The following is a 15,187-nucleotide window of genomic DNA, read 5'->3' as shown; positions in this document are numbered from 1 at the left end:
ATTTCAGATCAAACTTTTTTTCCCCTTAATTTTTTAAAAAGTACTTTGGTAAAGGAAGTGAGATAAATAAGAAAGTTGTCTTTTTCCAGGAAGCTCTTCTTTATGAGGTTGGTCAGTCATGAAGTTTTCTCACACTTAAGAGAGGAAGGTAAGCTTTTCACTGCATAGACAGAGGTTTTTGTACTAATGTTAATCAACTGAATTTCAGTTTAACACAATAGACATTTCAGATAAAAACAGTGTATTTGAAAGGAAGTTTTAATCTCAGTGAGACTGACCACTGAATGAGTGCATGATGCAGGTGCATGATTACCCCTTGTTTAGTGAGCATTTACTGAATAGTGACATTACTCTGTCAGTTATGAATAGGTCTGTGCCATGAGAATTCTTTCTACACAAAATTGATTATATGTCCAATATGTGTGGATAAAAGATTATGAGTGGCATTGCACTGAAAAGTGTAACAGTGACTATTGCTGTGAATGCCTTGAGGGATATTACATTCATCCTTTTTCATCCATAGTTTGCCTAATTTCATCTTTTAAATCTCTGGGATTTCTTATGCTCATTCCACTGGGTATGAAACTTCATAAACTACTTCTGGGATATAATTTATGTTTTTTTTATCTAGTTCCCCTCTCTGTCTCTTCCCTCAGCTCTAGCCTGGAATTCCTATTATTAGGAATTCATATGCAGATATTAGCATATAATTGTTATAGGAATTATTTTCCATCACTTCTAATAAAATAGGAAATGTATCCTTTTTTCCAAAGATACAAAACATATCGTGTCTTTTCTTTTGTGCTTATTTTTCAGGGCTTAGAATCCATACACAGGTCTTTCTAATTCTCTCATGAAAGCAGTAATGATGCTTCAAAGAGGATTACTGGAAAAAAGATATCTTATTTGCATAGGGAACATGTAACTTTGTTTCTGTAAGCAAGCTGTACTCCCTGACACAAAGGTAGAAACTATCCCTTTGTGATGGATCACTCTCATATTACACAGTAACCCTGATACCCTTGTTATCGTTCTTTACATTCTTCTTCATTCAATTTTTTGTGTGCATTTTTTTTTTTTTTAATTAGTGGGTGCTAAAATTTGCAGAGTTTCCTAAAAATCAGAACATGATATAGTGCAATTGACAACTTTTTGAGACCAGTAATTGCTGTGGATGCAATGTGGTGAAGAAAGCTACAAAGATGCTTTATATGCAGAATAGAAATAGTTGGTGTTAATCCCAAGGGAATGCAAAGTAAACTGGGTTTTTTTTTTTTTCTAAAAGTGATGCTTCTTTCTCTGAGCTTGATATACATAGATGTGAGAACTAATGAGTGTATTGGGTTTATATGACCAGGTTTTGGTAGCAGGGGAGTTATAAGGTGGCTTCCATAAGGCTTGATTTAGATTGGAGATAAGGAAAAATTTGTTACAGTGAGGGTGTTAAAACACTGGGAAAGGTTGCCCTGTGAGGTGTTGGAAGCCCCATGCCTGGAACCATTTAGGGTGGGGCTTAACAGGGCTCTGAGCATCCTCATGCAGTTGAAGATACCCCTGCTCTTTGCACAAGGCTTGGACTACATGGCCTTCAAAGGTGTCTTCCAACCCAAGCCATTTTATGATTTTATGAAAGAGGAAAATGTTTTAAGAGCTGAATTTATGTCTTATTATCCTAATCTGATTTGACTGATAATAAATTAAACTAACTTTCCCTAGCCAAGCCTGTTTTACCCATGATGGTAACTGGTGAGGATCTCTCCCTGTCCTTGCCTTCATCCATTTTTGTTTTTTCCTCTCCCCCCAACCAGCTGAGGAAGGCAGCTGGCATCCAGCAGGGTTCAACCCACCACAGTGTGCATAAACAAGATGTATTTTTTTCAGAGTTAAGTTAAGTATGGGGCTTGTTTGTTTGTTTGCTATTAATGTGTGTTCTTTTTGTTCTGATTGAATCTGAAGAGAATTTGGGAGGACCATTTGCAGAGGGCAGCAGCCCTGTTTAAACTGAATTTATCCTGCTTCTCTTGTCTACTGTCAGCAGGGTTCATACAAAAGCTGGCATTGTGGGTACCTATGGGTGTGTCACATGAATGCCCTTCAGAAGCCCTTGAATGTACAGTTCCTGCAAAAGCTGCTGGGAGTAAAACAGTTATGGCAAGCCAGGTTTCCACAATTACTGTATTTTGCATTTAATTTTCTTTTTTCATTAAAATGCAACTGTCTCTTGAGAAGTAGTTAGCATTTATTGCGAACAGTAAACTGACAGCCAGGTTTTTGGCACAGTCTGATGTGTTGTTTTTGACAGTGTCATTTCCAAGTTTTCCTGTGGTACTATGCAGTATTCTTCAGCACATTTTTTAGCTATGGGTGGTATAACTCATGTGGCTGGACTGAAGACTTTGAGCAAAGTCTTCAGCTTTCTGAGATACTTGAGCTCTGCTTTCAAATGTATTCTTGAATTTTATAAATATATGGGACCTTAGGTTATTTTATGAACTGTTTTCAGAAGTGTCTCTCAGCCACATGTTTGTGTCACATTTAGTTATCGTTGAGACCAATGACAAAAACATATCCAAAACTTCTGGATATGAGAGTGACTTTGATGTGATTAGCAGTGAAGTAAAGTACTTGCAGTGTTCTGTGTCAGCAATTTATAAAGTGATTGATAAGTAATCTTGACTGAAGAGCCATAAAAGCAATTCCAGGGTATAAACCTGGGTCTGGATAGCATACTTTGGAGTGACTGTAGGATAAGAGGCATATTTGATCTCTATAGAAACCTAAGCAGGAGCATATGAATTTCCTGCCATATTTAAGATACACCAGATACATTGACTTACTGACAAGAGTGTATTCTGTCTTAAAAACATATCTAAGCCCTGAGTTCTTATTTAAGTTTAAATCGAAAGATGAGAAGGGTGTTTTTTGTTTGTTCATTTGTTTGTTTTAATTCCACATATATTTGCTCTATTACCTCCATTACTGTAAGCTCATTTCTGTTCCTTCATTAGTACCAAGTGTACTTTAAGTTTAAAAGTGTGAATTTCACTTTTCTTATCTCCTTGCCTTTGTTTTCTTATCTGGATCAGGTGAAAACATTTACATGACTTGACCAGTATGACCTCTGAATTAAAATAATTTAATTTTTATTATGATAGTGGAATTATTTATCTTTTACTGGAATGAAGGGAAGATAGAAGGAACAAGTATATTTCTTTTCAATTGGTGGATTTGAGAAACTCAGCGATCAAAAAAATTGGAGTCTTTTAATGTCAAACTGAAAAACGTGAACAGAAGTTAATTTTCATCCTCAAGTAACTTGTCTTCTAAAAAAATATATTAAGATACAAGTTCATATCATGTCAGAGTTTGCTGGTGATATCATTATTTTTTTCAGTGATATTTACCATTTTAACTTGATACTGGATTTACAGTGGGAGTACATGCATCTTGTTAGCAAATCCAAGAAAATACCAAATAATTATTTTCAGAAGGTAAATCTTATTCAGAGAGCCCTTGATACAGGAATTCTGTTCAATTTTGCTTTTGATTTCTGGCTGCAGCAAAACATGGTTAGACTGCCACAGAGAGACCAATCAATATGATAGTTAAAGTTGCTGTTCTGAAGGATATTGTTAAAAATGAATTCTCTTTTCAGATTCTGAACTTTTGCCAGTTATTTGCTTATTTCAAGACAGTCAACATACATTATTAAAGCACCTAAAATAAATCATGCAGAACATAATTCTGGTGAGGATAAGCTTATTCAGAAAATCATAAAGCTATGGAACTTCTTAAGGCTGAAAACTAATGAGGATGGACCTTTCTGTGAAACTCCCCACCAGTGCTGCTCTCCAGCAGGGCAGCAGTCAGGGTGGTTGAGCAGCTCTGAGTGCAGGGTAGCAAGTCAGCAGCCAGAAGCAATGCTACTCATTTTAATCCATCTTGAGTTTGGGGGAGTGACACAGTGCAGGTTTAAAGATGGAAGCCCTGCTGCTGTGCTCAGTGCTGGTGTGAGCAGGCAGCTGAGCATTTGGGGTTCAGGATCAGAAGGAAAAGGCCACTGAGGGAGGTGGTGGCATCACCTTCCCCACAGGACCCTGCAGCTGGTGGCAGCTCCTCCCTGCAGCACCCTGCTCCTGAGCCTGGCAGCTCCTTCCATTCCTGTGCCAGCCCTTTTGGCAGCAGCTCTTCAGGGCTGAGCCTCTGTGGCTCTGCCTGCTGCTGCATTTAGAGGGAAGTTGCTGCTCCCTGTGCTGTTCCCATTGTGTAAATGGAAATGCTGTTCCATGTGCACAGGGAGAGATCATAAGTGCAACTTTGGTCTGCTGGCTTCTCACTGAGTGTTTAAAGATGTGGTGCCCCTCACACTGAGCAGGTTTGCAGTTAAAACATCAGCAGCAAGATAAAACTAACTTTCCTCATGGCAGTGTAAACCCAGGCTATGTTAATGAGCAAACTGACCAATGCTTGGTGAGTTCTGTTCTGTTGTGACAGGAACAGCCAACATCAATTGATAAAGTGGCTTTGATAACACTTGACTGCTGCACAGCAGCTTTCTCTCTGTGGTAACTTTACTGGAATCTCTTCCTTAAATCCTAGGAAGTCAGAAGGTCCTGAGGCCACACTAGCATGACCTGGATTTCCACTGAAAATCAAGATGAAGTGGACTTTTGCCCTTTATGCTGCCCAAGTGCTGGCCCTTCCTGGCCCTTCCCCAAGACAGCTCCAGTAGGGAGGATTTGACACAAGTAGTAGAAGCACTGGAGCTTTTGCCACATTGCCTCTTGCATAATGCCCACCAGCTCCCAATCAACCTGTCCTTGATTAAGAACAGTTAATTACAGTGGATCTTACATGCTCGTAGAGAGGAGCACCTAAAATAGTATAAATTCCTAACTGAAATTTAATTACCTGCAGAAGAATAAAAACTTCTAAAAGGAATTGTAAAACCATCAAAGTTATTGTTCTGCTTGACCCAGTTTTAATAATGTGTAACATATCGGCCTCTAGTTTCTGCTTGATGTTTTGGGTTTGTGTTTTTTTAATAAGATTTTATGTTTTTTTAATTAATTTAGAATCATCTTATGAAACTGGTGTACCAATTATTTTTCTCCAGACATCAATGATGTTACCAATAAAAATCTTGAGGGTCAGGATATTTTTTTTTAAAGGAAAGAATTTGTAACAGAAGAAATTAGGGTAATACTTTGAACAGAAATAATTTCTTTCAAGAATGAAATGTCTTCAATTTTTGTTTTAGAAGGATCTGAAAGAGGACTGTATAGGTTTGTGTATTGTGTATTTAGGGGAGGATAAATGCATATTTGAGTATCATAGGCACTAAAACATGAAATACCTTATTGTTACATGTTGGTGTACTGTGAAACAAATATGCCGTCCTTTATGTGCAAATATTTTTTCTTCTAGAAAAGGTCATTTATAACTAAAAGATAGCAGATATTTTTCATTATTGATTGGTGGAAGAAAAAACAAAAAACAATCCTTTTCTCTTTCATAAGATTTTTTTTCTTCAGACCTAGAGACAGATGTGTATGTCAGCCTTTCCAGCTGTGTTTTGTAAAAGGAAATCAGTATTCATTTGAAGTACTGGAGTGAGAGTAGAGAGAGCAGAACTAAGAGATGTAAATGCTCTCCAAACTATGCAACAGGACTTTAGGACCTTGCATGAGTAACTATTGGAAGAAAATGTTCCTGCAGAGGAAGGTGTTCTATGTGCTGTTACTGTTTGATCTCTGGAAAGTGGGGAGAGAAAAATGTAGATATACTGGAAGTAACAGCATAATTATTTTGGTGCAGGGAGGTTGCCAGAAGATTGACAGGGTGAGCATGAGCAGGTGGAATGGGATCAGACATTCACTGGAGTATGGGGGTTGGGATGTGCATATTTGGTGGGAGCAGCCTTCTAAAATCTACAAAACTGCTAGTTTGTAATGGGCCTTACAGTTTGGCTTTCAGAAAATTGTGTGTATGATTCTATGCACATTTATGCTGTTTCCCTCCTACTCACTCAAATCTCAAATACAGATTTCAAAGGCAGATAGCTGAGCCCATTCTTAGACATCTCAGTAGAGGTGGCTGATTTTCTGACACACAGAACACTTGCAACTCCTACTTAAAAAATGTGCTTTGTTTGCTTTGTTGCATTGGCTTGTCTGAAAGCGTACAGGCTATGTAAGTAAAATACATATTTATATTCTACACTATACAGTAAAAGTTCTTCATTTCTTTGGCTACAAGGATTTTTTTCTTCTTTAGTGTAACCTCAGACTAACACAAGGTTTCTATTTAGGCTTTCCATCCTAGATATAATGACAAGAAAAGTAGACAGTGAAAATAATAATTTTTGTTGAAGTCAATATTATCACAATAGGATATATTTCTCTTGACAAGGATCAAATCCTAAATTAAACCATAAAGGCAGAAAGATTTGTTTCTTTAAACATTTATTTCTTTATTTTATATATTTATTAATATTTTCATTACATGTAAATGTAATTTTTTTTTTAGTCTTCAATAAACCTATCCAGTAAGTCCACAAATTCCTTCCAAACACAAGGAATTAGCAAATAATTGAATACAAATTGATTGATAGAGGTCTCAAAAATGTGTTATCTTGCAATGATCAAGGGAGAAATTCCCTTTGTGCTGTGGACAAAAAGCCAGTTCTGTGATTAAATACCTGCAAACTACAGACAAGTATATTTTCAAATGATTCTGTTAGTGCTCTTAAAGAGTTACTATTCCAAAGCTGAGGCTGCCCAATGTAAATGAAATCAAGAAGCCTACACTGCATTTCCAGTTACTGTTAGCAAGAGATTGCTGCATCCTTAGATGCATCATGAAGTCTCTTGCAATCTGAATATAACCTAAATTGAAGGCACTTTTGGCTTCTTATAAAAATAATATTTTCTGAAAACAAGGCCCAGCTTGCTAAAGAAAGCTTTTTTTAATCTTCTGTTAGATGAAAGTAGCATTCGAATATGAAGTTTGGTCACATCTTTATTCTGGGACTTGTAGAATTTTAAACCATAACAGTGATAGATGCAACTTACAGAGATTGCTTTCTAGAGGGCAAAGTTACACTTGGGCTTCCATTCATCAGCACTTGATTCTCTCTTAGAGGACTAGCTCTTAGCCTTTTTATCTTGAAAAATGTGTTGGGAAACCAGAAATGCCTTAATTATATTCATAAGCTTATCTTCACAATGGAAAAGACCTTTTTATCGTTCTTTTTAATCAAGTCATTAGCATGAAACTCAGAGATGTAATCATACCAGACTGGAATTGGGGTCATGCCATAGGCTAGCTGAATAGGAGGCTTCTTGGCATGGTGATGTATAGCCATTACACAACAATGCTTTTAACTCAGTAAGTCTGCCCTTTAATTATATTTTAAATCTCATTGGAGAAGTTTTTATCATTATGTAAATTGTTCAGTGAATGGTCTCATTCTAAGACTCAATAAAAGTTTTGCTTATGGACTGGGAGAGAAAATTACTTAAAAGCTTGATAGGGGAATGGGGAGCAATAAAAAAAAAAAAAAAAAAAAACCTAAATCCAACAACCAATTCTTAAAAGAACTATGACATATAAAATAGAGAACTTCCAAGGGACCAGAAATGCCTTGCAAACCAGCAGAAATGCTTCACTGGTTTGTTCCATCATTAATCTAAATCATAGACTCTTCAGACACAAATGTTCTCTTTACAAAGAGTATACATCTCTTTCTGCCCAAATGGTAACCACCAGCTCACAAGGAGAGACTGCCATAAGGCCTAGTGCAGACTGGCCTTTGTTGCCAAAAACAAAAGGAACAGATCAAGTGCACCTTGCACTGAATTTATTACTCAGGTGCTTAAAATGCATTTGACTTGCTGTGCTGTAGCCCTTAATCAAAATCTCCAGGACTGTAACATTCACAAAACTATTCCTCCATCCAGCAGACAGGAGAATCAGCTGTGACCCCGAGAGTGGTGCCATGTGCATGGATTTCTGTGCCTCCAAAGACTGCTCTCTGAACCCTCACACAGAGTTTATGCTTTAGGCAGAATCAGAAATTTACAGAAGTTTAAATGTAATTAAGTGAAATCAAGTGGGATGATTAATTTGAAATCCAATTGCTAAACTGCTAAGATGTGCTTTACAGAGCTGCAAATAGAGGAGAACTAGGGTCCTTTAATTTCCTTAAATTATTGCAAAATGAATTTTTTCTACCTTGCTTAAAAGATAAATGTTTTGTCAGCTGTGCTGCATTGATTTCCATGTTTTAGTATGACTCATCTATAGTCCAAGAGCTGTAACTAATTCCTTCTTTCTAGAACTTCATTTCCAGACTACCAATCCCTCCCTGGTGTATTACCAAAACAATGGCACATTTTGATGTGTCGTGACCTTTATATGCCATGTCTATATTGCATGTGGGATATGAAGGATATTGACACTGATTAATTGTTTCTGCTAAGGTATCTCAAACCATATTGAATTCTTGTAGGACTAGCTGTGCTGTGTGGAACCTGACAGAATTTTGGATTTCACAGCCACAGCTCAGCTTGCACTAAGCAGGGCTCTGTGTAAAACAAAACCTGTGGACCTACAGGTGAATTTCTTATGCCTACCAAAAGAATTAGGGCACTGAGGATGGAGAATGAGAGCAGGAGTTCCAAGGGGGAAAATCTAAATTGGGAAAGTGAGAAACATACCTGTCCTCTAGCTTTTTGGCAGCATTGGGTGTGCTCACTTACCATGTTAGAGTACTTCTCTGAAATCTTCAAGGTGGTTCCAAGGGCTCAGGAAAAAAGTGAAATAGCCAAAGTAAATTTCCTCACCCTGTTTTGTCCAACAATATTGTTTTCCTCAGGATGAAATGCATTTCATCTCTTTATCACTCTAGTTCTGTGTCTTAGTTGAACACATTCTATATAACAAAAAAATGGAAATACACTTTTTAAAATGTGTAGAAACCTCTAACAGCTGTTCAGTTAAGTTTCTACAAACAAATATTATGGTGCCTTTTATCATCTAACCATATAGTTCATCTTAATAAAGGAGGACTTCACTTAGCACCTAATGGAGCTGCAGCTCTTTCCAGGCAGTTCAGCTCACTCTAAGCAGTCACTTGTGATCAAAAAGATGCTTTTCATTCTGTTCTCTGCTCTTTTTAAGAACAGATAGCCAATCTTTTTTCAACACAGTCTCAGTAATAACAACTACAGCAAAAATGCAGCATACACTCCAAATGTAACTTGGTAGAATCATACCAGGATTGATTTTTTTATCCTCAGTAGTCTTTTTCATGTGTTTGAACACATTGGAAAATAGGAAAGTGAAATAAATAATATACGTTTGGTCTATATGCTATGTTTCTTGGTGTGACATGTAATTGCAGCATACTTTTGCAAATATTTTAGCAATTTTTGAGATTAAATAGCTCATCCTGCTTTACTGTTGTCAAGAAAAAGAATCTAATTCATAATGTGTTTTTAAAATGTGGATATATTTATTTCAGAAAACAAGTAAAAGATGTATAGATCTTTTTCTTATGTGCTTTCTGCTTTTCTTGGGATATGTAGGTGTCACAAAGAAAGATTCTGAAATGCACCAACCTAAATGGAGCAAATACCATTGTTGTTGTCTTGGTTCTTTGTCAGTGTAGGCTTCCTGCATAGCTGCAATAAACTAACTAAATAAACTAACAAAATAAACTAACTAAATAAACTTTGGGGAGCATTAGAAGGAATGCAGTATACACAAGTAATTCGGAATGAGGAAAACTCGATCTTGAATATTAAGCTTTGGATAGGAATTCTTCACTTTTCATGTTCATTGCCCACTTAGCTGTCCAGATGTGTTGTGATACTATATAGTATCCTGAAATAAAAAAGGATGTGGTTTGCTTTTATTTACACAATTATGTATGTGTCTGAAGAAAGAGATAAAATGCAAAATGCATTCTAAACACAAGAAAAATCTGGAAGGGTTTTTTTCTTAAATTTTGTCTTATATAATGCTATGAGTATATGTGTAATAAAGCACCAAGAGGGCATAGATTTGACAGCTTCCTACTGTGAATAGTTATTCCACATGTTCTATGGCACATGTTCGTGCCAAGGAAAGGGAACAAGTTTGTAAGTTCAATGTTTTCATCACGACCTTGAAAGCCAAGAACTTATTGCAACAGGTAGTGCATGTAATTCTTTTGTCCAAAAACAGATTTACTGTTTCTTAAATGTAGGAGGTCTTTGAAACTATCCAGACATTAGCAGTTAGCTTTTTAACTGTGAACTTTTTCCTTTCTTATACATCATTTCAGCCATTTACATAAGTATTGTTATACTTAACCTTGTTTAAATAGTATCTCCAAATTCATACATGGAAGGAAAGAAATTTGATAATAGGGTATTCTTCATTCAAGTAAACAAAAATGAAGTATCACAGCTGGAAGTTGGAGCTAGCAATATTTAGAGTTGTAATAAAATACAGATTTTCAAGTAAGGACATTCATATCTGAAATACTGTACATTTTTATGTGCCTTAATAGTGCCATTTTTAAAAATATAAATTGTCTGAACAACAATAATTAAATACAATGTTTATGATAAAGTTGCATTCTGAAAAATTATCTCTGATGTACATCAAACTCATTCCAAAGTACTTTACTGCTTGAATGACAATAGATAAGTAAAATAGTTGGAGAAGAATTCTTGCTCTGTACCAAAGATGTTGCTAGCTCACCTTAAAACTCCCCCAAATATTATGCTGGTTATTGCTGTGAAAGGTATTCACTTAAGGACATTTGGAACAGCAGTAGGTGAACAAGGACAATGTACTCATGATTCAGTGCAGCTAACATTGCACTTAAAATATCAAATAAAACCAATTCAATTAAGAGCACACCAAGCAGACAGATTGTGTGCTCCCTTCTTTCAAAGTCATTCCTCTGAAGAAAATTGCAACAAATTTCCATTGGGGACTATCTGCGATGCTCAGTTAGTGCTGGGTCTTGTTCTCAAATGCCATAAATCATTTCCTCTCCCCACTTTATCTCTAGCACTCCCATTTCAGGCAGCAAGAAACCACCACCAGAAATCTTAGTTCTCCAACATGCCAGGAGAAAATGTCGATCTTTATTCACTATTCTTTATTTTTTTGTGTCTTTGTGTGCTTCTTTGTTTGAAGGTAAAAGTAGTTTGGTGCAAATGTGTCTGCATATAAAGTACATGTATGCTCATTCATGTACATGTTGTAATTATTATTATTATCATTTTTGTTCCATTTAATGACCTGGATTCAACCACTGCTCTCTGCAAATGAATCTGACCTTGTGGAGCAGCAGCATGCGAATGTCTTGGGGAAGGGCAGCCAGCGTACAAAGGCTGCATTGAGTGTGTGGGCAGGCAGGAATGCTGGTACCAGGCAGCTCTCTAAAGAATGTTCTTTTGGCAGAAACAGCAGTGCTAAAAATGAGGGGGAAAAAATGAATTCAAAATTTAGAGCTGGCCTGCAGTTACGAGGCGATAAGAAAAGTTGGCTGTTCAACATGAGCTGCCAGTTGCATATTCTAGGTCCTTGCTATTCTCAGGCCCTCCTACAGCCGTGGCCCCAACCAGTGTTTTGATACAGCACAAAGTGGCTGTTTATTGCTATTGACTGCTGAGGCCTGTGCTCCAAAATGCGTTCTGTCAACAGAATGTAAGTGAACTTGGCATTTCAAAGCCTGGCTGCTGCAGTCGCCTAGATTTCTTGGAATTGCCATGCAGCAGGACCGCTGTTGCAGTCCCCAGCTCAAACTGAAAATGTTGCACAGGAAGACGTATCATGTGAAGGTCAGATTTACCTGAGATCCTGAGGATTTTGTGTTTCTTTGTTTTTCCTGCATCAGTTCAATAAATATGTCTTGTCCTTGCTTTGACGTCGAAGGCTGCACCTTCAGCTTTTTAAATTTTATTCAGTATGCTCCGAATGGAAAAAATGGTCATATTCAATGCAAGTGGCCTTCATGTGAAAGGGAAGCATGGCTTTGTGTACAGGACATGGCATTGCTGTAAAAGGAGTAATCAAAACCTGTGTTCTGTGTTGCTCTGAGGATTTTCCCACTCTTTTGAAAAATCATAGTTTCTGTGGGTTTTTTTTAAGAAAGTAGATATATTGTTTTCTCTTCCTTCCATAGGAACTACAGGCAGAAATTGATGCTCACACTGACATCTATCACAACCTGGATGAAAATGGGCAGAAAATCCTGAGGTCCCTGGAAGGCTCTGAGGATGCAACCCTGCTGCAGAGACGTCTGGACAACATGAACCTCAGATGGAGTGAACTTAGGAAGAAATCTCTAAACATTAGGTAGGACCTGAACCTAAGCAAAAGCGTGCCATTGGTGTATTAGATAGAATGCTACAATTTGAAAGGAAAAAGGTTTCATTTTTTTTTCTTTTGTTAGAACTGTTTTTGTCTATTTAGAAATTATTTGTGCTACTTTGGATGTTGGATTAACTTTGAAAGAATGATTAGGTTTTTTGGTGTGAAATTCATAGTAGAGGATTAGGATTTGAGGCGTATGATGAAGTTTTGTAATTACAGAAAGAAAGATTACCATGTTTAAACAGTAACTGTACCTCCTCTAAATGGGGGCTTTTTCTAGAACTGGGTATGACTTACCAGTGAGTCATGAAAGAAAGTGATTAAATAACCAATATTTATTATAAGCTTTACTTTAAAGACAGCTATTTCCGGTGAAAAACTAAAAATATCTTCACGAATGAAAAGACAAATTATTTAAGATTTTAACTGCTGTCAGGAGAGCGGACAGAGCTGCTAAACAAAATCTAGGTGTAAAAGAAATCCATAGGGTGGTATCATGAGAGAAAACACTTTTGTTAGCTAGGAGAAATATAATAAATGGTAGCATTACAAGTTATCAAGTAGTCATTCAGGCTCCAATGGACTGAAGGTTTCATTTCAAAAGCAATTGTCCAGGAAGATTTTCCCCAGAAATACAGCTTTTGCAATAGGCAACCCAGCTCAGTTGCACTCAGTCTTGGGCATTTTTTCATTTTCTCACTTGCTGTGTGTTGGTGGTAGTTCAGAGGGCAGCAGAAGACAGAAGTGTTTTCCAAAGTAATGTATGAAATATTAGCTTTTTTCAGCTCAGGTCCTGAGGGAGGTCAGGCTGTGTAATGACAAAAACCATCTTTTATCATCAATCATTAAAAATAAATGAAAGCTGTGATGCTGAAAAGATACTGGTAACTAAAGAAAAATAGATATATTCTTTCTTTTTTTTTTTTTTTCCTTCTGAGGAGCAAAAGAGGAATAAAGCCCTTCAAAGTGCCTGAGATTTTTTTTTGTTCACATGAATTTTACGCATGAACTTGCTCAAATAGAGTGATTTTTGAGATAAAAGTAAATAGTCAGTTGTCCTAATATCAGTAATTAAACGTCTGGGACTTTCTGTATTTTATTTTTTGCAGTTTAATGTGTTGCTGTCATTAATTGAGTCAGAAGCAGTCAACCCTAGTTGTATCACAGCGACTTCCTGCATTGCACATTGGAAGCAACAAACTTCCCCCCTAAAATCTGTGCTTCCAATGCAAGCCTTAAGGTCTTCAACAACTTATTGATTAGGATAAGAAACAATTCTTAAATTCATAGGCGTTTGTTTTAAGTATTTCTGACCACCACACTAAAGGTAAAGGCTTTTCCCAGTCTGCCTGTTTGGACCTCTTTCTCTCCAAAGCACAGAATGAGTTAGATTTCATCATAACCAGCAATGCTTGCACAAAAGAGGGGTTAGAGAAGACTATGAAATGATCTCCAGACATCAGTCCCAGAAATTTCTTTATGTAGTGTAATTTTTAGTCTGCTGTAACAGAAGACCTGTGCCATGGGTCAGCTTGGGTGGGCATTCTTTTCTAAATGCATTAGATAAAGTATATGGTAGGTATTAAAGAGAAGCCAAGCTCTTTTCCATTCCTCCTGATATGTCAGCACAGTTTATCCTAATGAATGTTTGCTTTATTATAAATATGTGTTTTTTAACTGTTTTACTATTATCTCTTTTGTCTGCACAACTTGGACACAGTTATAAATAGATAAGTGTATGCAAATATAATGTACACTGGTGTGTGCATGAATAAACAGATATTCCTGAAAATGAAGGGAGAGCAGAACAAGACAAATTCTGAGGAAAAAAAATTTCAAAAATCACCTCCCTGGGGAAGGTCAGAGCACAGCAGCAGTAACAAAACCCCTTCTGCATTTTTTCCCTGTAAAGCCAGACCTGGGGAAGCAGGGAAGAAGTGTTTGCCTCCTTTTGCTGCCCTTGTCCAGAGGAGGTAGAAGCTTGCCTATTCCATGATGAACATTAGAAAAGGGAATTAGCCTGAATCAGAAATTTGGCTCCTTGACTGTCTCCTGACCTGTCCTTACTCTGGTTGTCACCTCCTGCATCTCTCCATAAATATCCCTGCTCTCTCCCCCTTGCTACTTTCAGAGGTATCCTTGAATGAAAGAATACTTTGGGTTGGCAGGGACTGTAAAAATCACCCAATGCCAACCCCCTGCCATGGGCAAGGACACACTGAGGTTGCTCAAGCTGCATCCAGCCTGACCTTGAACACTCCAGGGATGGAGCATCCGCAAATTCTCTGGACAATCTGTTCTAGTGCCTCACCACCCTAATCAAAAATAATGTATAATATCTGAACATATATATATATATATATAAATCTATAATTATTATATATATAATATATAATCTACATAATCATGTATAAATCAAAATCTTTTAGCATACAGGGCCTTCTCTAGACTTCTCTGCCTGCAAGACTGGCCTCCCCCTGCTGTGAAGCACTTTTGCCCCAGCTCCCAGATGCCCTGTGAGAGAAGAGAACAAACAGTTTGGTCTATGTGTGTCCTTCACATGTAGCATTTAAGTCTGAAAAAAAAGAAGATTTTCCATTAGCTCACATACTTTGAGAGCAGCTGAATTTTCTGTCAGCATGTGGCTGACCTGTCCCTTTTCCTTCTCTTTCCTTTCCTCTTTAATTACCTGGTGTAAGAGGTTGGAAAGAAGACAGGATTCATAGAGCATTTCAGAGAAATGCAGCTGTCCCTACCTTCATCAATTCCTTATTTCCATATCCAAACTAAGTAATAAGGTTTGCAAAAA

At 37.2% G+C, this 15,187-nt stretch overlaps 1 protein-coding gene across 12 annotated transcripts in view; it reads left to right on the top strand.

The window, feature by feature from the left end:
- Positions 1-15,187, top strand: part of DMD (dystrophin) — a gene marked incomplete at its 3' end in the record, with an annotated part of 1,131,161 nt that overhangs the window by 925,239 nt on the left and 190,735 nt on the right. For all 12 annotated transcript variants that reach the window (XM_079310888.1, XM_079310881.1, XM_079310887.1 and 9 more), the window contains one exon: positions 12,188-12,360. In XM_079310888.1, coding sequence (XP_079167014.1) covers positions 12,188-12,360 — 173 coding nt within the window. The remainder of the gene's footprint in view (positions 1-12,187; positions 12,361-15,187) is intronic.

This window comes from Erithacus rubecula (genome assembly GCF_903797595.1).
Source record: "Erithacus rubecula genome assembly, chromosome: 1".
Classification (NCBI taxonomy): domain Eukaryota; kingdom Metazoa; phylum Chordata; class Aves; order Passeriformes; family Muscicapidae; genus Erithacus; species Erithacus rubecula.
This window is presented reverse-complemented; position numbering and strand designations above follow the sequence as displayed.